Source organism: Stegostoma tigrinum, chromosome 26 (assembly GCF_030684315.1).
Source record: "Stegostoma tigrinum isolate sSteTig4 chromosome 26, sSteTig4.hap1, whole genome shotgun sequence".
In the NCBI taxonomy this organism is placed as follows: Eukaryota; Metazoa; Chordata; class Chondrichthyes; order Orectolobiformes; family Stegostomatidae; genus Stegostoma; species Stegostoma tigrinum.
The window spans coordinates 26,065,290-26,086,758 of record NC_081379.1 but is presented as its reverse complement, the minus strand read 5'-3'; the positions used below and the strand labels follow the sequence as shown (position 1 = coordinate 26,086,758).

At 39.6% G+C, this 21,469-nt stretch overlaps 1 protein-coding gene across 1 annotated transcript in view; it reads left to right on the top strand.

Moving 5' to 3' along the window:
- The first annotated feature begins 6,045 nt into the window (after positions 1–6,045).
- rsrc2 (arginine/serine-rich coiled-coil 2) overlaps positions 6,046–21,469 on the top strand; it is a 28,280-nt gene continuing 12,856 nt past the window's right edge. The window contains exons 1-8 of the mRNA XM_048555941.1: positions 6,046–6,165; positions 9,932–10,286; positions 11,405–11,451; positions 13,872–14,059; positions 14,367–14,741; positions 17,668–17,775; positions 20,162–20,244; positions 21,267–21,308. Of these exons, the coding sequence (XP_048411898.1) occupies positions 6,160–6,165; positions 9,932–10,286; positions 11,405–11,451; positions 13,872–14,059; positions 14,367–14,741; positions 17,668–17,775; positions 20,162–20,244; positions 21,267–21,308 (1,204 nt within the window). The 5' untranslated portion in view covers positions 6,046–6,159. The remainder of the gene's footprint in view (positions 6,166–9,931; positions 10,287–11,404; positions 11,452–13,871; positions 14,060–14,366; positions 14,742–17,667; positions 17,776–20,161; positions 20,245–21,266; positions 21,309–21,469) is intronic.

Here is a 21,469-nt window from a genome sequence, read left to right as displayed (position 1 = left end):
CAGAGACAACAGTGCGAAGGAACACAACAGGCCAGGCAGCAGAGGAGCAGGAAAGTTGACATTTCGGATCGCGAAGTTTCTCCAGAGCTAGCCTGCTGTGTTCCTCCAGCTCCGCTTTGTTATCTAGAACCAAAACCAGGTTGTCTAGGAACTTTAGGAGTGAGCGAAAGCACAATCCTGGCAACTGATTCTCTTAACTACGACAGGATAGGAATACAGGGTAAAAGCAGTCGCACTCATCTACACATTGAAAAGACAGGAAATGTGTATCACGAACTCAAATGACAAAAAGGCAGTCAGTTCGTGATCTTCAGTAATCAACACCAACTCGAACAACCGGAGTCTGCAGCAAAACATTCATGTTAGTTTAACAAAAATGCAGTATAATCTTCCTTGGTTTCAAGTAGGTTGTTGTCTGATTAATTCCAGTTAACTAATCGGAAGGCTGTAAATGCCGAGTCCTCCGCCAATCAGAGAAAACCAACTTTTGATCAAATGCATCAATTAAAATTATCCTTACCGTCAACAACAGACCGAAATGAATTATAGGATCAGAAATGATTGCAAGTGCTCTGTAGAGAAACAGATCTTTTTTAAAATTGGCGGGATTGAGCAAACACCCAGTATTCCCCGCGCCGCGGTGTACTGGTCAGGAAACCCCGCCCTCTACCGAGCGGGACGGAGTATCTTACCGCACCACGTGATCTGCAGTGTGAGGTCGCCTTAGGGAGAAAAGCTCCGCCCACAACGCCTCGATGGAGGAGTATGTGACTTATTTCACATTCTCTTCTCACGTGTTGGTCGTAGTTGCAGATTCCAGCTTTGTAGAGATCAGTCTATTTATTGACTGGTTCAACTACTCTAGCTGTACAAGATAGCACAACATATTTAGACATAGTATACAAGTTCTTTTAGTAAATATTTTGTGTTATTAAATTTCACAAAAATTTTATGACCCTGCGACAGATGCATGACACCAACAAACTGAGTTACGGGAAAAAAAGAGTCCTTCCAGACTCGCAAAAATGTTGTCTTTACCTCCTCCTTCCATTAATGCTGCCCAGAGCTGCTGAATTACTCTAGCAGTCTCTAATGTTATGTCACATACCAGCATGTACAATACTTTTTGTTCCAGAAAAAACTTTGCTCTTATATTTTCGTCTTCGCCCTTTCTGTTTGGTTAAAAAAAATACCGTGGTGCAATATAAGAGGGTATTTGATGCAGTAAAAAAGCAAAAGTTCCAAATGTTCAAGTGTCTTACAGACTGGCTGTTGACTTGAAGTTGCAAAGACTTGCAAATAAGAGGTCCAGATTAGTTACGATAATGCACTTTTAACAACATTTGAACTATGTAGGGAAAGAACACATTTTTCAAATGATGTAAATGACCAAAATGGCAGTACAAAAGGATTTTTTTTAAAATTAGAATTGAAACACCGTACTTTGGATTATAGATGAAGTCAGTAGAAGTCTTTATGAGTGATAATGGGAACTGCAGATGCTGGAGAATCCAAGATAATGAAATGTGAGGCTAGATGAACACAGCAGGCCCAGCAGCATCTCAGGAGCACAAAAGCTGATGTTTCGGGCCTAGACCCTTCATCAGAGAGGGGGATGGGGTGAGGGTTCTGGAATAAATAGGGAGAGAGGTTCTTCAAAGACCGCAACTTTCCCCCCACAGTGGTTGAGAACGCCCTTGACCGCGTCTCCCACATTTCCCGCAACACATCTCTCACACCCCGCCCCTGCCACAACCGCCAAAGAGGATCCCCCTCGTTCACACACACCACCCCACCAACCTCCGGAAACAACGCATCATCCTCCGACACTTGCGCCATCTACTATCCCACCCCACCACCCAAGACATTTTTCCATCTCCAACCCTGTCTGCTTTCCGGAGAGACCACTCTCTCCGTGACTCCCTTGTTCGCTCCACACTGCCCTCCAACCCCACCACACCCGGCACCTTCCCCTGCAACCACAGGAAATGCTACACGTGCCCCCTCACCTCCTCCCTCACCCCTATCCCAGGCCGCAAGATGACTTTCCACATTAAGCAGGGGTTCACCTGCACATCTGCCAATGTGGTATACTGCATCCACTGTACCCGGTGTGGCTTCCTCTACATTGGGGAAGCCAAGCGGAGGCTTGGGGACCGTTTTGCAGAACACCGCCGCTTGGTTCGCAACAAACAACTGCACCTCCCAGTCGCAAACCATTTCCACTCCCCCTCCCATTCTTTAGATGACATGTCCATCATGGGCCTCCTGCAGTGCCACAATGATGCCACCCGAAGTTTGCAGGAACAGCAACACATATTCCGCTTGGGAACCCTGCAGCCATATGGTATCAATGTGGACTTCACCAGTTTCAAAATCTCCCCTTCCCCTACTGCATCCCTAAACCAGCCCAGTTCGTCCCCTCCCCCCACTGCACCACACAACCAGCCCAGCTCTTCCCCTCCACCCACTGCATCCCAAAACCAGTCCAACCTGCCTCTGCCTCCCTAACCTGTTCTTCCTCTCACCCATCCCTTCCTCCCACCCCAAGCCGCACCTCCATCTCCTACCTACTAATCTCATCCCACCTCCTTGACCTGTCCGTCTTCCCTGGACTGACCTATCTCCTCCCTACCTCCCCACCTATACTCTCCTCTCCACCTATCTTCTTTTCTCTCCATCTTCGGTCCGCCTCCCCCTCTCTCCCTATTTATTCCAGAACCCTCACCCCATCCCCCTCTCTGATGAAGGGTCTAGGCCCAAAACGTCAGCTTTTGTGCTCCTGAGATGCTGCTGGGCCTGCTGTGTTCATCCAGCCTCACATTTCATTATCTTAGAAGTCTTTATGATTTCACTGACGACAAAAGTGCCAAAATAACTGAAATTTTTGACTGGAATAGTAGGAACTGCCGATGCTGGAGAATCTGAGATAACACGGTGAGAGGCTGGATGAACACAGCTGGCCAAGCAGCATCAGAGGAGCAGGAAAGCTTGGCGTTTCCAGTCAGGACCCTTCTTCAGAAAATCAGAGAGAAAAACTTGAACATGAGGAACGGGAACAAGACTAAGCTATTCAGCTCTTCAAATCTATTCCACTATTCAATATGACCATGGCTGATCTCCCAACTAAGTATTCTGCTCCCATTTTCTGCCCAGAAACCTTTTATCTCTTAAGCACTAAGAACTGTATCTAACTCTTCCTTGAAAACATTCAGTATTTTGACCTCAACCACTTTCTGGGACAAAAAATTTCACAGGCTCACCACCGTCTGCATGAAAAAATCTTATCTCAGTTCTAATTGTTCAACCCTCTATCCTTAGACTGTGGCCCCTTGGCTTTGGGCTGCCCACTCATTGGGAACATACTTCCTGCATTTAGAATTTTATATGTTTCTATGAGATACCACCCTCCTCATTCTTCCAGATTCAGTGAGTATAATTCTAACTGATCCAGTCTCTCCTCATACACCATCCTAGGAATTAGTCAGATAAAACTTTTTGCTGTCTTTTGCTCTCTGTAGCCAGGACATCCTTCCTCAGCTATCCTTTCCTCAAAACAGCACAGAATGCTTCAAGTTTGTTCCAACCAAGACTCTTGTACAGGGGCTGCAAGGCATCTCTGTTGCTATAGTCAAATCCTCTCTCTATGAAGGCCAACATACAGTTTATCTTCTTCATTGCCTGTTGTACCTGTATACTTAATTACAGTGAATAGTGTACAAGGCCACCCAGGTCTTGTTGCATCTTCCCCTTTCCTAATCTACTATCCTTCAAACAATAATCAGCCATCCTGTTTTTGCTCCAAAAATGGATAACCACAAATTTATTCAGATTATACATCATCTGCCATGCATTTGCCCTCTCAGTCAACTTGTCCAGAGCACACAGGAGCATCCCTGCATCATCCTCACAGTTCAGCCTTCCAACCATCTGAGTATCTTTTGCAAACTTAGAGATTCTACCAATAGTTTCCTCATCAAAATCATTAATATATATTGATATATTAATATATAATAGATGAAGTTGAAGCACTGATTCCTGTGGGATCCTACTAGTCACTGGCTGCCACTCAGAAAAATAATTGTTTATTTTTACTCTTTGTCTCCTTTCTGTGAACCAGTTCTCTATTCCTATTAGTATGCTACCCTCAATCCCATGCGCTTTAAGTTTACATGTTAATCTCTAATGTAGGTCCTTACTGAAAGCCTTCTGAGAGTCCAAGTAAACGGCATCCACTGGTTCCACCTAATCACTCTACCAATTGCAGTCTCATGAATTTCCAGCATGTTTGTCAAACATGATGCCCCTTTTGTAATTCTATGCTTACTGACTGATCCTGCCACTGTTTTTCAAATGCTGTGTTATTAAATCCTTTATAATGGACTCTTAACATTTTTTTTAATAGCAATGCCAGGCTCACTGGTCTGCAATTTCCTGTTTTCTCTCTATCTCCTTTTCTAAATGATGGGTTTACATTATTTAGGAATCCATGGGAACTGTTCCAGAGTTTATAAAATCATGAAAGATGACCTGTGTTATTTCAAGGGTTATTTCCTTGAGTACCTTGGGGTGCAGATAATGGGGTCCTGGGGATTTATTGGCCTTTAGTCACTCCTATTTACCCAAGAGTATTTCCCAACTAATTCTGAATTCCAGATAACAAAGTGTGAAGCTGGATGAACACAGCCGGCCAAGCAGCATGTCAGGAGCACAAAAGCTGACGTTTTGGGCCTAGACCCTTCATCAGAGAGGGGGATGGGGAGAGGGTTCTGAAATAAATAGGGAGAGAGGGGGAGGCGGACAAGAGAGTTGCAATGGGAGAGACATTCCCTGAGGTTGGTCCGGAGGGAGGAGGGTAACTTCTTCAGGTTAGGCATCCCTGAAAGAGGCTTCGCAGTGAGGTTAAAGTTGTGATCAGAGGTAATGGGAACTGCAGATGCTGGAGAATCCAAGATAACAAAGTGTGAAACTGGATACCAGACTGTGTTCCCCAATATTTCAGGGTATTATTTGTGTCTTCTTCTGAAGACAGCACCAAAATATATATTCAATTGATCAGCCATCTGTTTGTTTCCCATTGTAACTTCCCCAGTTTCTGAGTGTAAGGAGACCACATTTGCCCTCACTAATCTTCTTCTCTTCACATACCAATGGGCCTTTACACCTTTCTTTGGCTTCAAACTGCTGTGTAGTCATCCAACCAATATGATTGGCACAACTTGCATCCCTATTTTAGTAGAGGGTGGATTGCCCTCTGAGCCTCTCCAACCCTTTAACAAAAAGCTCCAAAATCCATTTATTGGAACAAGTATCCTTCTTCTGGAATAGTGTCCCATTTGGTTCTGTGCAACTGTTACATCATGTGATTTTATGGCTGAATATATAAATACAATAGACATTTTTATGGGAGAGAGAGAGATAATGGGAACTGCAGATGCTGGAGATTCCAAGATAATAAAATGTGAGGCTGGATGAACACAGCAGGCCAAGCAGCATCTCAGGAGCACAAAAGCTGACGTTTCGGGCCTAGACCCTTCATCAGAGAGGGGGATGGGGGGAGGGAACTGGAATAAATAGGGAGAGAGGGGGAGGCGGACCGAAGATGGAGAGTTTTTATGGTGTGTGGAACCTAAATACTGCAGAAGCTTGAAACCAACGTAGTGTGGAGCTGGAGGAACACAGCAGGGCAGGCAGCTTTCCTGCTCCTCTCATGCTGCTGGCATGCTGTGTTCCTCCAGCTACACGCTGCATTGTCTCTGACTCCAGCATCTGCAGTTCTTGCTATCTCTATAAGAACACAATGTGTTTGGAATAATTAGCCGACCAGGTAGCACGTGGAGAGACAGTCAACGTTTTTATAGTGTGAAATTATTGTTGTGTATACTGAGTGCAGTTGCAGGATACTATCAAAAATCCGTGAGAGCGAAATGTATTGTCAAATAGTCTGAAAATCAACAACAGCCCTCAAGAGCTGATGTTCTTTGAGTTCAGATGAAATGACTGGGAATGACGAGCTTGTGGAGGTGGGTCAGTGCGTGCGCACAATGCACCAGCGCGAGGAGGTCGTTCGTCACTGAGTGTTTTGTCGTCTGGGAGGTGGCTGTTGACTGTATCGGCGGCGGACATACGGCCTTTTCTCTTACGAAAACGCTTGGGAATATGGCGGTGAGTATTATGAAATAAATAACATTCATATCCCTAGTCTATGTGATAAATTCGGGATTTTCCCGAGGTCAGCACCGGGTGGTGCGGTAGCACAGTCGTTGAGTAGAAAATGGCGGTTGGCGCCATCTTGGAAATGCTCTTTCTTTCTGGAACATTCGTCTCTTTAAATATAAACGACATCGGGATGAAACTCTTTCCACATCATATCAAAGTAACACTTGCTCATTTAACACATGGGAGAATCCGGTTTTGCTTTTATTTATCTTGCCTTGATAACTTGCTTAAACCACTGGCTTGCTGTGCTGAAAACTTGATGATGAGTCGCTGCATTGTAAGTTTATTTATTGTGCACGTTATTTTTAATGGAAGGGCCGTCAGGATATCCAACTTGTTATCTTGTCCCAACGTGCTTTATGTACATAATGCGCGAAAGCAATATTAGATTTCTAAAAAATATGGGTTTATTCAGCTGAAAGCTTTTAAGGCCCACACTGCTCTTGCGATCTTCTCAGCTCAGTGGATCGTGTTAAATTAGGTTGGAGAACCGACGAAAGCGCCAGTGGGATGTTGGGCCCTGGAGTATGTGTTCGAATCACAAAACGTAGTCTCCTGAGTAATAAATTATTTGACTACTTTTGACTAAATTCATGGCGAGCCTGGCTTTAATTTTAGTGTACTTATCTGAGATGAGCATTTTCTGCTATCCTTATGTAAAACGTCCCACACTCTGCCATTTTTTTTCTTAAAATTAGATTATTTCCAGCATGTAGTTAGACAAACCCACCATTTCATAAGGTGAGATACATTTTTTTTGAAAAAGCAAAGTTGAAAAAGAATGTGTTGCTTTTTAAAAATATACCATAAACACATATTTACTTTTATTTTATAAACCTCAATGGTTATTTACATTCTAACAGATCCAATATCTTTATGAAGATATTTTTACGTTAGTCTGAAAACAGCATTTCAAAAACATAGAAATCTAAACTGTTAACTCTGAGATTAGAGGAGGGGATTTCATGCCAAGTTTCTTGTCGAAGGCCAATGCACTTCTAGCAAGAGACACTGGATAACAGAAACATGGTAGAGTTGATGAATGCATTGTAAGGAAAATGGTTTGTGTTAGGATGATACTACGCTGCTGAAAACTACAAATGCAAAATGGCTATGATGGGGGTTTGATGACTCTAACAACCTTGATGCTTATTTATAGGAAAATCATGGTGCTCCAATAAGTTAAAGTGCTGTAAAATGCCAATTATTAATATATTATGTATTGAATGCCAGCTTTAAGCTCTGGAAAGCATGATTGCACTGGTAATTGAAAGACTTTTTACCAAAACAATTGATCTTTTTCAAAATTACTAAGAGGTAGGAGTCTGCAACATGCTGCTAAGAGTGGTGATGATAAACGCAGATAAGACGGGGTGCTTAAGGGACATTTTAGATAAGCACATGAATATGCAAGAAATGGAGGGATATGAACCAAGGACAGGCAGGAGGGATTAGTTTAATACGGTATAATTTTTGGTACGACATCGTGGGCCAAAGGGTGTGTTCTTGTGCTGTACTATTCTGTTCTAGACCGCACTCTGAGAAATTTTTACAATGCGGGTATCATGGTAAATGGCTCATTTTCTGTAGCGTGTTTCCAAGTTATCTTTGCATATTTGCTAATGATATCTGCCAGACACACACATCACACAAGCAAATTATTTAACCTAGCCACACACTTGCTGTTTATGCTTCTTTCAAGCCACCTCTTTTGTTATTTCTACAAAGAAAAGGAACAAATCCAAGCCTTGCACCTTTTTATTGAAGCACCTGCTGTGAGCCTGGGAAGCCAAGACTTCCTCGTGGCAGAGCCTTAGCCAGTCAAAGGCAAATTCCCAGATGTGTTACACGTTTTAGTGACTTGCAATTTGACGTTTTTGCTCTTGTCTCGTGAGTTGAAGTCAAAGCTTTGGAGGTTTGTCTCTTTACAGTGACATTTGTTTTAAAATTGCCATTTCAACTTAAAATTCGGTTTGTTGTTATATGTACTTATGTACAAGAATGCATGAAGTATAGCAAAAGTGTACAAAGTCTCCATTTCCAGCGCCATCTTAGGTACAAAGATATAAGATCTTGGGTATAAATTAGAAAAATAAAGGGAAAAATTCGGCCTTACAGCCCTTCTCAAACAGGAAGTCTGCAGGAGTCTGTCCTGCAACTAATTCTTGAATTTATAGGACAAAGTTTGTCTTACCTGGACTAGCTATATATAATGAATGCAAATTAATTTAATTCATTCTGAAATGCTACCTAGTCCTTCATTCCCCAGCCCAATTGAAAAAAGCTTCCTTCATTCATGTTATTTGAAAATCCTAAAGGCCTCTTACTGGTGTACCCTATCTTCCATCATCCGGAGAGATTGGCATCCCATAGTGGATAATCTTTGCACATACCCTGGTGATTCAGGAAGCAGATTTTTGCCTAAATAAATATTGTGAAGACTCTTTGATAACTATCTGTGCTCCTGTTTAAATTGTAATCCATGCTGTCACTTCCAAGTCCTGAATTCAGTCTTGTCAAAGTTCATTTGTCACTTCTCTGCTTCAACCTGCAGCAATTTCTTTGAATTATTGTGCACTGATTAACTTAATTGGTCTCTGCGTTAGACATGCAATATCACTTCTTACAAACAGAAATTTGAAAAATATTCCATCTTTGGGAATTTATAAAGACTTGAAGTTAACAGTTGCCGGGCTGTTAGTCTCTGCTGTTTCAGTGATGCATGTGCTGTCTATCTTTCAGCCATGGATTAATCCAGTTTAATATTTGCCATCCATCCAATGTGAATCAGTTTGTTATGTGGGCCAGTGACTTCCTGAAACTGGGTAGATAACTTTTACTTCCAGACTCTCTATCTGCCCATCCATCGTCAAAAGAAACTCCAGTCAAATAATCAGCCCTAAGTTTCCATTTTGAACTCCAATCCCTTTCAATCTGACTTTGTTCTACCTCAAACAGTTACTGTGTACTTGAACTAATAATCAGCCTGTAATTTTGAGGGCTCATCCCTTGTCCACTTCTAAGGATGAGAGACTGCATTTACTATTTTTCAATTTGTTGAGATGGCAGTCAGACAGATTTACATTCTCCGCAATGATTTATTTTAGAAAAAGGGCAAGGGGCAGTAGGTGAGTGTGCACTACTTCCTAGTGACCCCAATCCTGTTTTGCTTTTACTTGAGTTTTGATAAACAGTACTAATCTAAACATAGGTGCTATCATTGTAAATGTCTTTGGTAGCTGCTACCATAGTAGTTCGGCAAATTTACCTCAACAAGCTAAGTGATTAAATAGATCACATCCTAACTTCAATTTTCAGTCTGTGCTGAGTGAGCTAATCTGAACCAGAAAAGTAATATGAACAACTGGCTCAGCCCCAACAGGAATTTCAGCCAGGTTTCCCGTGCCTGATTGTCACCCAGTAACTCCTTGTTTAGGACTGGGTAAGATATGGCTGTGTTTCGCCCTGATACCAACTCAAGCTTTCTGATTCTTCCAGAGCCACAACACCCCATCAGGTAAGATGGTTTAATTGCATTATCAATATTGTCCTTTGTATAGTAACCAATTGGACTAAAAATTTGTATGTATGGTGCTGGTATACCTCTGAAAAGGAATAACAGTTTCAGGAGGAGATGTAACTGAGGAAAACAAGAAATTATGTTGTGAAAATTAATGTTAATTTAGGTACAACTTTTGAAATCTACCAACAGGCAAGTGACGCTGAACAGGACGGACTCATTGTAAAAAAATATGCTTCGGATGCAGAAAAGAAAAGCGACAAGTTGGCAACGTCTAAATCTCCCAAAAGCTACAAGCACCAGTCTTCACAGTCTCCGTCTCCGTCTCGGTCAAGGTCAAGATCTAGGGAGAAGAAACGGTCTCGGACAAGATCGCGATCCAGGGACAAGAAGCAGTCTCGGTCAAGATCAAGATCTCTGGAGAAGAAACGGTCTCGGTCGAGATCAAGATCTGGGGAGAAGAAACTATCTCGGTCAAGATCAAGATCTGGGGAGAAGAAACAGTCTAGGTCGAGATCAAGGTCAAGGGAGAAGAAACGGAAGTCTGGTGTGTACAATGTTCCTATTCATGTATAAGACTCAACCTTTATGTTGGAATTATAGTTTCAAGTTTAAATTGGAAAATAATTGTTACAATTTGCATGTTGACTGTTTTCACTCAATGATGTTCTTTCTTCCTTGTTTAGGTGGTCTTACTTCCTGACATTACTTGATAGGGTAGCTGATTTCTTCGTGGATTTCTAGACTGTCAATATGTAACATTGCATCAAAGTTGTAGAGGCATCATGGATCAATTTACTCTCCTCACAACACACTCATGATTTTCTTTGTTCTTTTCGTGACAAGTAACCTGACATCAGGGAATATTATGAATTATACTGCACATTGGCCTTCTAATATACTACAATTTCAAGCTGTAGCATTCTTGAATTGATAGTGTTGTAGGATGTTTTCATTCGGATTACTAGCCATAAACATTTGCCTGCAATAAATTTTAACAAATACTTTGTCTAATAGGTTAAATTAACAGTTACAGTTAAAGCTGAAACTTTTTTCTGCATTTATACTTCTTAGTATGTGGGAAGGTAAGAATCCTACAAAGATAATAGTGCTGAAATAGATAATTTAATAAGAATAATACACCATTACTTTACAAGCCATATCCAAGAGAAATATCTTTTTTTTTCTTGTAAGGCTGCTTAAAAGAAAACTAGTGATAAATATTTGCTACGCGTTGTTAGTACCTTTTATAAAAGGTATATTTTAGTTGCACACTAACTTTTATTTGCTTGTCTGAAATACTGTACAATAGTTTAGTAGATATTCATGATGCACTTGAGATTGTTAGGTCAGTCGTCAGAATATTACTCATTAGATCAGTACCTAAACTGAATTGGAGTCTTTTTATCTAATGGTTCTAGACTGACAGTTTTGCAACACTCTCAAGGCTGCAAAACCAAATCCAGATTAAACACTGAAAACTTTCTGTCACTTCCTCTGGATTGAATTGCTGAACTTAAGTGAATTTGTGACCAATTCCTCTGGATCGTTCGGACATCTTTTTAAAATTATGCAATGCATGGATAAATAAGCTGCAATTGTAATGAAGACTCACTATTGTCTTTGCAACTGAGTTTGTTCATGTAGTAGTTTTTCATTTTCCAGAAAATGAAAGCCGGAGATCCAGGCAAAGTCGGAGCAGAAGCAAAGAGGTAATTAATACTTTCTGTAGCATATAAGTAATTTAAGAACTAAATATAGTGCTGCTGACTATTTATTTGTTGAGTACTGACAGGATGGTAAGTACCAAAATTTGTTATACAAAAGTAAAATTGCTTAGCTGTCATGACAAAGTATTGTATCCTACCTAAGCATATGACTATAAATGTTTTCTCCCTGTTCTAATTAGAACAATATATTCAATAGGTTAAAATTGACCAGATATTTTAATATTTTAGTAGTTACAATTTAGGAGGGTATCGGTACAGATTTTTGGCATTTTTGTGTTTGGAAAGTTTACTTTGTATACATAGATCACATGATAACATTTCTATAATGAATCGTACTCAGCGTGCTAATGCACGAAGAGACACAGCGAGCAGAAGACGCTGCAGAGTCAAATAGCAAAAAATATAAGTCTACCTCCTGAAAAGGTAAATATCAGCCATTCACACTCGTATTTGCTTTGTAACTTGAAAGAATCACCCAGCAAATCTGCTATGTTTGTGGTAGTCAATTGTCAATTCAATTTGGTTTGAAGGGGAGGGTTTTTGTCCCTGCAAACTGCATTGAATAAGAAAATGTCCAAATATTTCAATTTGACTTTACAAAGTTCTAAGAATTGACCAACCTGTGATAAATGTTGCTGTTGCTTTGTAAATTATATCCTAATTATTGCATATTTAGTATTTTGATGGGCTTTAGCCTAGAACTGTGTTTGTTTCGCCCTTGCTATTTGAAACTCTTGCTGGTATTTTTGTTTCAAATGACAAAAGATATTTTCTCAGCATCATTGCTGACTGAGTCCAGCACAGAGGTTTGTAATTATAATCAGATTTCAGGTCTGATACCTAATAGATGTAACAATATTGTAGTGAATAAAAAGCTGCTGAGATCTGGAGGAAATAAGCTGCTCATAAGTACCTTTGCACGTTTCAGTGACTTAATGGTTAAATGCATAATACACAGGTCGTGGATACTCCCCCCAAATAGATAGGTATTTTGCTGTAAAAGGTCAGGTAATTTTACTGTGACCTATAGTTTTATGTATGCATGTTGAGAAGTTGAAAATGTCCGTACCAAAATCTATACAAAATATTTGTATCAGCACTTTGTTTAAATAACTTCACATAGGTGACATTTTTACTGTAATAAACTGTTGGTGTTTGGACCTTTTTGGTTATGGGCTGAAATATTTTTGGAAATGTGATTATTGGCTACCACAAAACTATTTAGAATTCTAAAATATTTTTTAAGGAAATAGTTGTTTAAATTAGTCACCAGACATATATTTTTATACACTATAGTTGCATGAAACAGGGATATGCAACATGGTTTGGAGTCATTTTCTAAATTGCTGGTGGATTTAAGCATCTGACAATGTAGTTGTTTGAATTTGCTTAATTGAAGAAAAAAGCCTAGTTGACACGATCGCAGAGAAAATAGGCATTGATTTGCCAGTTTACTTCCTGTGAATTGTTCTGCGTTTAATAATTTTTTCTAAATACGGGGAATATTCTGTATAGGATTGATATTTTTCATTATAATCGGAAAATGTGAAACTCTTGAATACAATCATATCTTGTGGCTAGTAATTTACTGTTACTATTTTGCTCTAAAAGTTTGGCTTCATTTTGATATTAGTGTTTGACCAAAACTTCCATTTATACTAGTCTCGCAGAATTAAAACTACTTTGATTGGAAATAGTTGGTGATAGTCTAAAGATTGCCCGAGTTGTGAAGTGCAAGGAACTGGACATAGGAAGGGCCAGTTGTAGAGTCAGTACTGTTTTTGAGGTATGCATATCGCTGATTTTGGATCCGATCTTGAAAGTGTAACATATTTGCATTATGCAACCTGTTTTGCTGTTTTAGTTGAAAGGACCTGAACAGTGCCTGGCAATTGAAATTGAAGTCTTTGAAACAACAAACAAAAAGGTCTAATCACTAATGCGATAAATAACAAATTTGGATTAAGTGCATTGTGCTTATTACATGTAAAACATGCTTAGTGATTGACATTTGAAAATTTCAGAAGTGTGGCATGAGATCTTTGGAATAAGTTCATTTTGGGTTGAGCGCAGCTGGAGAGGTTTTATGTGTTGGCAGTACATGTTGTGGAGTGATGAATCTCATACCTACAGAATAGTTATTGATGACTAATGATTGGAATGTGGGCAGGCTATTCCATCCCTTGAACGTTTACTGGTGTACACTTTTTTGATAACTATTTCTTGGGTTTGGTGTGTTGTAAAAAGCATTGAATGTTGATAGCTTGTTAGTTCACTTCTTCTAAGACATTCAAAGATTTGTTGCTTTTACAACCCACTATTAAATCTTTGTATTTTAGTACCCATACTAACTCTTTTTGTTGCACTATTTTCCTGAAAGAACCAACTTCTTCTTAAAACAGGAACAAAGACGGGAGATAAAAGAAAGAAGTGCCACCAAAAAACACAAATCTTCTGATCAAAGTGACAAGGAGCATGACAAAGGGAGGGAGCGATTAGGTTCAACAGAAAATGGAGAAGACAGGCCAAAACGGAAAGACAAAAAAACTTCAAAAGCTCACAGTTATTCAAGATCCAGGTCCAGAGAAAGGCCAGTATTAATAATTTCAATATATAAGTTTTCAGAGTTCAGATAAATTTCCAATGTGCTTAATGACTTGCCTGGGATAATATCTGTGCCACTTTACTATGGCATGATGTTGAAAAGTATTGCGTGTTTACTTGAATCGAGTTGGGTTTTTTTTGGAGCTTCTTTAGAACTGTTAAATTAAAATGGTTGTCTTTTATTAGTCAGTGTTGCGGTTGAGCATTTTCCTAAAACTATTCAATTGAAATTATTTGCAGCATATGACTGTTTTCTTTGTAATCCTGAGGTATATATCGTTTCTAACATATAGGCGACATCGGAGTCGTGAAAAGAAGAGATCACGTTCACGGAGCAGAGAAAAGAGGTCTCGGAGTCGAGACAGACGATCAAAAAGCAGAGACAAACGCTCGAGGAGCTGGGATAGACACTCGAGGAGCAGGGACAAGCGATCTCGAAGCCGGGACAGGAGGTCTCGAAGCCGGGGCAGGCGATCCAGGAGCCGGGGCAGGCGATCCAGGAGCCGAGGGAGGCGATCCAGGAGCCGGGGAAGGCGCTCAAGGAGTCGGGGCAGGCGTTCCAGGAGCCGAGGCCGACGTTCAAGAAGCAGAGAAAAGAAACGACGCCTGAAATCTCGGTCGAGATCAAGGTCAAGGCACAGGATACACAGAAGTCGAAGCCGAAGCAAGTAAGTCTATCTTTCTCCTCCTTGTAGTATAAACAAGTTGGATATTCTGTTTTTAAATTCTAATATTTTCCTATTAGACTTCTCGTCTTCTGGTGATGTGTGCTCTCAAGAGAGATAATTATTGGTTTTTACCTTTTGAGTGTTTCTTGCACATGCTGAGACATGTGAAAACTCTTCCAGCAAGTTTTGACTTGTACCTGAAACTTGCATGGAAACAGACCCTTTGGTTCAACCAGTTCATGCCGAGCATAATCCCAACTAAATTAGTTCCACGTGTCTGCACCTTGCCCATATCCCTCCATACTTTTCCTTTTCGTGTTCTTATCCGTATGTCTTTTGAACGTAATCATATCGACAGTCACCACTTGTTCGTGAAGTTAATTCTGCACACAAGCTACCCTCTTTTTTAAAAAAAAAAATTGCCTCATCTCTTTTGTTTGTTAAATCTCTTGAAATTCCCCCATCATAGGGGAAAGTCACTACCATTAACTCTTATCAGGTTGTCTCTCAACCTCCTACACTCCAGTGAAAAAAAAAAAATCCCAGCCTATCCAGTCTTTCTTTGTAAGTCAAGCTTCCCATTCTCTGCAATATACGAGTAAATCTCTTCTGAACCCTGTCCAGTTTGATATTACTCCCCGTAACTGGGCGATCAGAACTGCATACAGTATTCCAGAATAGGCCTCTCCAAATGTCTTCTACAACCTCATCATGACCTTCCCAACTCCTATACTCAACCGACTGATCAGTGAAGGCAAGCGTGCCAAACGCCTTTATAACTATCATGTCTGTATGTGACACAAAGTTCAAAGATGATATACTTGCACCCCTAGGTTCCTCTGTTCTACAACACTAGCCATGGCCCTGCCATTAATTGTATAAGCCCTACTCTTGTTTGTTGTACCAAAATGTAATACCTTTCATCTATCCAGATTGAACTTTCCTGCCATTTCGCAGCCATTTAACCCATTCGATCAAGATCCCACTTTGATCTTAGGGAACATTCTTCACTGTCTACCAATTATTGTCTTTACAAGATGTGTACATTTGGTGGTTAGAGGTGAGCAGTGTGTCTGTTTTTCCCAGAACATCAGTAAATTATACCACCACTAATGTTATACCAGTTGAGAATAGCTAATTTCTCAAAGACTAGAAAATATATAAAACATTGTGTATATTCAATACAAAGTACTTATGCCTTCTGTCAACTTATTCCATTATAAATTGGTGTGCTTGCATTTATAATGGATTTGTAACAGCATACGTAAGGATTACCTGATCTCCTCCATTAATGTGCAATGCCAGAAAAGATTAATGTTGGTCAGCGACTGCATTGATATGTACATAGTTGTGAGTTAAATGTTGTGACTGCTCTTCAGACCAAGGAAAGAAGATTGGTCATCTTCAGCAGTCTGGGTTGGAACCACTGTTTTTGAATGTTTACGTTGCTGATGGCACAAAAGTAGAAAATGTAGTAAACTGTGTGGAGCACGGTAGCAGATACTGGCAGCAGCACTGGTCGAATGAAGAAATAGATAAATTTAATCTGCATAATAAGTTAATGCGGTGACAGTACGAACTGATTCACTTTAATAGAAAAAATTAGAACAGACAGCAGGAAATGCAATCATGAAGTTTTAGACGGTGCAGACATACAAACAGGAGTTGTACTGCAGTAAGATTATAAAGGTTTGATAGCGGGGATGGAAGAGATTAAATGCTCCATTTGTATGGAGTGACTAGAGAATTGGGGATTCTTTTCAGAACAGTAACATATTTAGAAACTGCTTACAGCCTTTGGAAGTGGTAGATGAAACTGAGCAAACAGTTTTAAAAAGGCACAAAGGAATTTTGGATTTGTATGTAGGGCCATAGCTTATCGAAGTCAAGTTCCTGTAAAGCTTTCCAAAACGCCGCGTCAGCCCCAGGTCTCCTGTTGTGACTAGTTCTCGCCACCGGCTGTTAAGATTGTCAAGGCCTTTGAGAGGATGATGAATTTGGGAGGGTACTGACAGATTAAAGTATAGCAAACGTTGTTTTGACCTTGAGTCAGCACTTTGAATAAAGCAGCAAAAATATGTCGTTGAAATACTAGGACTTTGCCGTACTGTCACATTCTCAACAATGTCCAAGTCATTGTGAGTAAGAAGCCTTTCTGCCAGTAAGTTTATTCAAGGCAAATTTGCATTATTATTTGTAATTTATGCTGTAAACAAAGTAATAGTGATAGGTATACCCCTTGCATTATGTTTCTATTACTTAATGTGTGTTTACACGTTGATTATGTGGACCTTTTAATCAACCGGCACACATGAGGGCTTAATATCAAAAGGGGCCATCCGCACTTCGGGTTATACTTTGAAGCCCTTCCCCCAGGGAGTTTGCCTTTCCAAGGTCCAGAAATCCTTTGCTTCTATTGTACATTTTTATGTTAATTTATGCCTACGCTATTTTCTAAACAGTCTTTGACATCATCTCCAACTTTTGATTCAATAGATTTCAAATGTCACGTTCAGTTTCCTGCATCGCATTTTTACAAGAAATTGCAAGAAACAAAGACGTGGAATGTATATAGAAATTTTCTAGGACGTTGGAGTCAGAAACTGACAACTTGATTAATCAATTTTGTGGTACACTAGGAAGAGAAAAGCAATCTGCAGTACAACTTGAATTGATTTATTTTTGGAAATTTTGTATGCAGCAATCTGGAAAAATTGCTTGAAAGAACTGTTCTGACTTCTCAGGAAAGGTCACTAATCCAGAAACGTTAACTCTGATTCCTCTCCACAGATGCTGCCAGACTTGAGCTTTTCCAGCAATTGTTTTTGTTTCTGATTTCCAGTATCCACAGTTCTTTTGGGTTTTTTGAATTTTCATTTTGATGTGCTGCTCTTGTGAATAAAATCATCATAAATATTTGTTACAGAGAAAAAAGAAAACACAAGTTCAGTAGAAGCAGAAGTCGTAGTCGAACGCCCCCAGTATTCAGGGGTCGCAATGCTGCTATGGACGCTCAGGAAGCGTTGGCCCGAAGGTAATTTCTCTTCCTTATTTTTTAATCAGTTCAACTTTGGTTCCGGTTTTTTGTTTGGTCCAATGCAGCCCTGTAATATTTTTGGAGTGTCTTTTTTTTTTACTATCGCTTTAAAATGAGAAAATATGTGGTGGGGGGGGGAAGCGGCAGGTGAAGAAAAGTTGTGAATGCTGGTGATCTGAAATGAAAACAAAGTGCTAAAGCCTGTATTTTCTATTTTTATTGTAGGTTGAAGAACATATTGTGCTGCTGACTAATTTTGTTTTAATTTTTCATTTCGCAGGCTTGTTTAGGAGAAGGAGAAAAGCAGTTAGATCATAAGAAATAAGTACAGGGATAAGCCATTTGGCCCCGTATGCCTACTCCACCATTCACTAAGAGAGTGGCTAAACTGGATGTACTGCTATTATCATGCTGTTTTCCTGCTGTTGCCTCAAAACCCTTGACTCCCTTTGCAGATCAAAATTCATTTGAATTCGGCCTTAAATATATTCACTGTCTTCAGCGCTGTCAGGGGATGAAAATTCCAAAAACTACTGATCCTCGGAGAAGATATTTCTCCTCATGTTTGACTTGAATGGGAGATGCCTTACTTTAAGCTACATCTCAACATTGTTCACCTATTTTCCTAATCTTCAGGTAGCACTGATTGGCCAGAAGAAAAGAACAGAGGATGAGGTTTATAGGTTTGCGCTCTATTACTGTTAGAGGTGTCATTATGTAAAATGGGTTTTCAGTAAATCATATTTATGCCTTTGTTCTGTACTTTGATAGACCAATAAATTTTCTGTGATTTATTTTCATCAGCCTATTGGTCTTCAAATTGAAAGCATTGGACAGGGGGGCACCTTTTCGATTAGCAACGTTTGTACATAGCATTCTGGGTGATTTAACTGAATATCTTACAGCCCGGAAAATTATTTTTCATGTCTCTGCTACGGATAATTTCTAAGTCTAACTTCTGACCTAGCAGCTGCTCAACAGTGCAAGTCTCATAAAGATTGAGGTGGCAATTCTCAATCTGTGTCTGGAATGGATGGTTTTATCCTCTAGGACAGTGCTCCATATAATTCTTCATCAAAGTGGGTTGATAGATTGTGCTGAATATTTACAGCATCACAAAGCCAAATGCTTCAGATTAACTGTGTAAATCTTTTCTGTTGTATGAATGGAGACCGATTATACAGGTGTTCTGTTTGCAAACATGAGCATTCTACCTGAAGCAATGCTAAAAATGTTATCCATCAACTATCTATGCATCTTATGATCTTACCTCAAATCTCAAAGCCAGCCAATTTATTGAGAGTTTTGTATTTATTAGGCTGTTTGCAGATACCTTAATTCTTAAGAACATTGTGAAGTTAGTTTTTCATTTAATAACCTCAGTGGAAGTACTGGAAAGTGCTATCTCTTTTGGCACCTCAAATTAAGAAGTAGCAAGAACTGCAGATGCTGGAGTCAGAGAACTCTGTTGAGTTGGAGGGACGTAGTAGACCAGGCAGCATCAGATGAGCAGGAAAGTTGACTTTCGGTTGGGACCCTCCTTCAGTAAAAGGGTCTGAAGAAGGGTCCCAACCCAAAATGTCAACTTTCCTGTTCTCTGCTGCCTGGCCGGCTGTGTTCCTCTAGCTGCACAGTGTTATCCCAAGAGAAGTTCAGTTTTGATTAAAGTTGCTTGTGAAATTTGTGTTTTTGTTGCACAAAGTTTTTTTTTGGCTACAGTTTAGAGACCAGGTAGCTGCTTTTCCTGTGCCTGTTGTACACATTGCTTCCACACGATAATGTACTCATGGGGAAGTTATGAATTCCAATAATGAGAAAATATGCTACACTCCTAAATCTGATGTAAGGTCGAATAACACTCACAGCTGACTTGGTGGCTCTTGAAACGGATTAAATCTGGGTTGATGTCTGTTTTGCAGAAGTAATGTAACTGGATGCTCATGAAATGTTCCACTTGTCTGGCTCATCTGCCTGGCAAAGCTGAACTTGGGACTAATTAACAGTTATGTACTCTTCACCTACCCTTTTTCTCTAATCAGTGAATAAAGGCAAGAGGTGACCGTTTCATAGAAATAGCTAATCATTAATGAGTTTCATAAAAATTTCTTGATAAGCTTTCCTGATGGCATGTTTACTAATGAAAAAAGTAAAACTCCTCCCAAGAGGGGTAACCAGCCATCACTTTTTCTCTCTGTGGCCTGAGTATATTAAACAAAAAAATGGTTTATTTATCAAGTTAAATAAAAAGGTGCTACGCCTTATTTGAAGCATATAGCACTAACTGTGAACGACCATAGTGAGCGACTAAAATTAAAATTTAGATACATTGGAAGTCACGAGTCTTGGCTAAGTATTTAGTAACTTCTTATGGTTTGCATCACAGGCTTGAAAGAGCAAAGAAGCTGCAAGAGCAAAAAGAAAAAGAACTATTGGAGAAGCAAAAAGTGGAGCAAACAGATGTTGCAGGTAATTCTTAATGTATTACAATATCCAGTAATTTTAAGATTTGTAGAAATAATACTAGCAACTAAAATTATGGAGATAAATGTAAAGCTTTGATATCAAACTGCAGTAAGGCAGTTTTTGTTTCATTTCAAAAATTGATTCTGACGAGCAGTTTCTTTATCTCCACAGTATGTTTGAAACTCAAACAAAATCCCCTGCAGTTTTAGGCTTCGCAGCATAAATCTTGTCACTGGCTTCCAGGAAGTTAGATGGCAAATAGGTCTTCACTGCAAAGTTCTGTTATAGTACTTTTTCAGAATTGCAAATCAGCTTTGGAATTGAAATTTAAGAAAGCAAGTGAGAAATGTCCTTCACCTCTGAGGTGGGGTCTTATTTTCTTTGTGCAATGTACTTAAAATAAGGTGGGGGTGCAAAATGTACAATTATTCTTGTAAATGTTCTTGTATACTTGCTTCAATTACGTTTAAAAGTCATAGCCATGATTTTTAACATTGTCATCAGTTGATAGACCACCATTGGTCACTTTGTTCAAAAACTAGAATTGAACAGCATCAGATTCTGTGTTACCTAATACTTTAGCACTTAGGGAAATGTAGTAAATAGGTGGTCTGAGAGTAATATTGGAAACATTCCTTCTTGACTTTAAATGTAGCAGTAATTTATTTGATTGTTAGTATTTGTTTTACAGTCTCCCTTTTTCCCCATTCTTTCCAAATCAATTTATAGGTGATGTTTGAAAGTACTGAAATTTAAAGATTGTGAAAGTTGTTCCTAATTTATCGACATTTGGCGGTTCTGTGGTTGTCAGAAATAAAAGAAGTGAGTGGTAATTGAAGAAATAAGCCTGTTAAAACTAGAACATCCCCTCATGGTGGTTTTTGATAATTATTACATATATGTCACAGAAGTCAGGAACTGAAATATGCATCCAAAGCAGTAACTGCAATCATTTAAATTGGATTTTTGGAAAAAGCCCGCTGGGTGAATAGAACAAGAAAATAAGCAGTATTTATTTTCAACAGATACAACTAATGGATCCCTTGGAAGTGTCAACCAACCGACAGGTAGGAAAACTTAATATCTCACTATTATAAAAGTGCATGTGCTTCAAATATGGCAACTTAGAAGTCAAGGTTGTGTTTCAGATTTTGGATATTGTTGGATTACAGGTCAGGCAGCCTGGACTGTGAACAGTTCGGGTCAAATGTCAGGGCTGCTGGGTGGA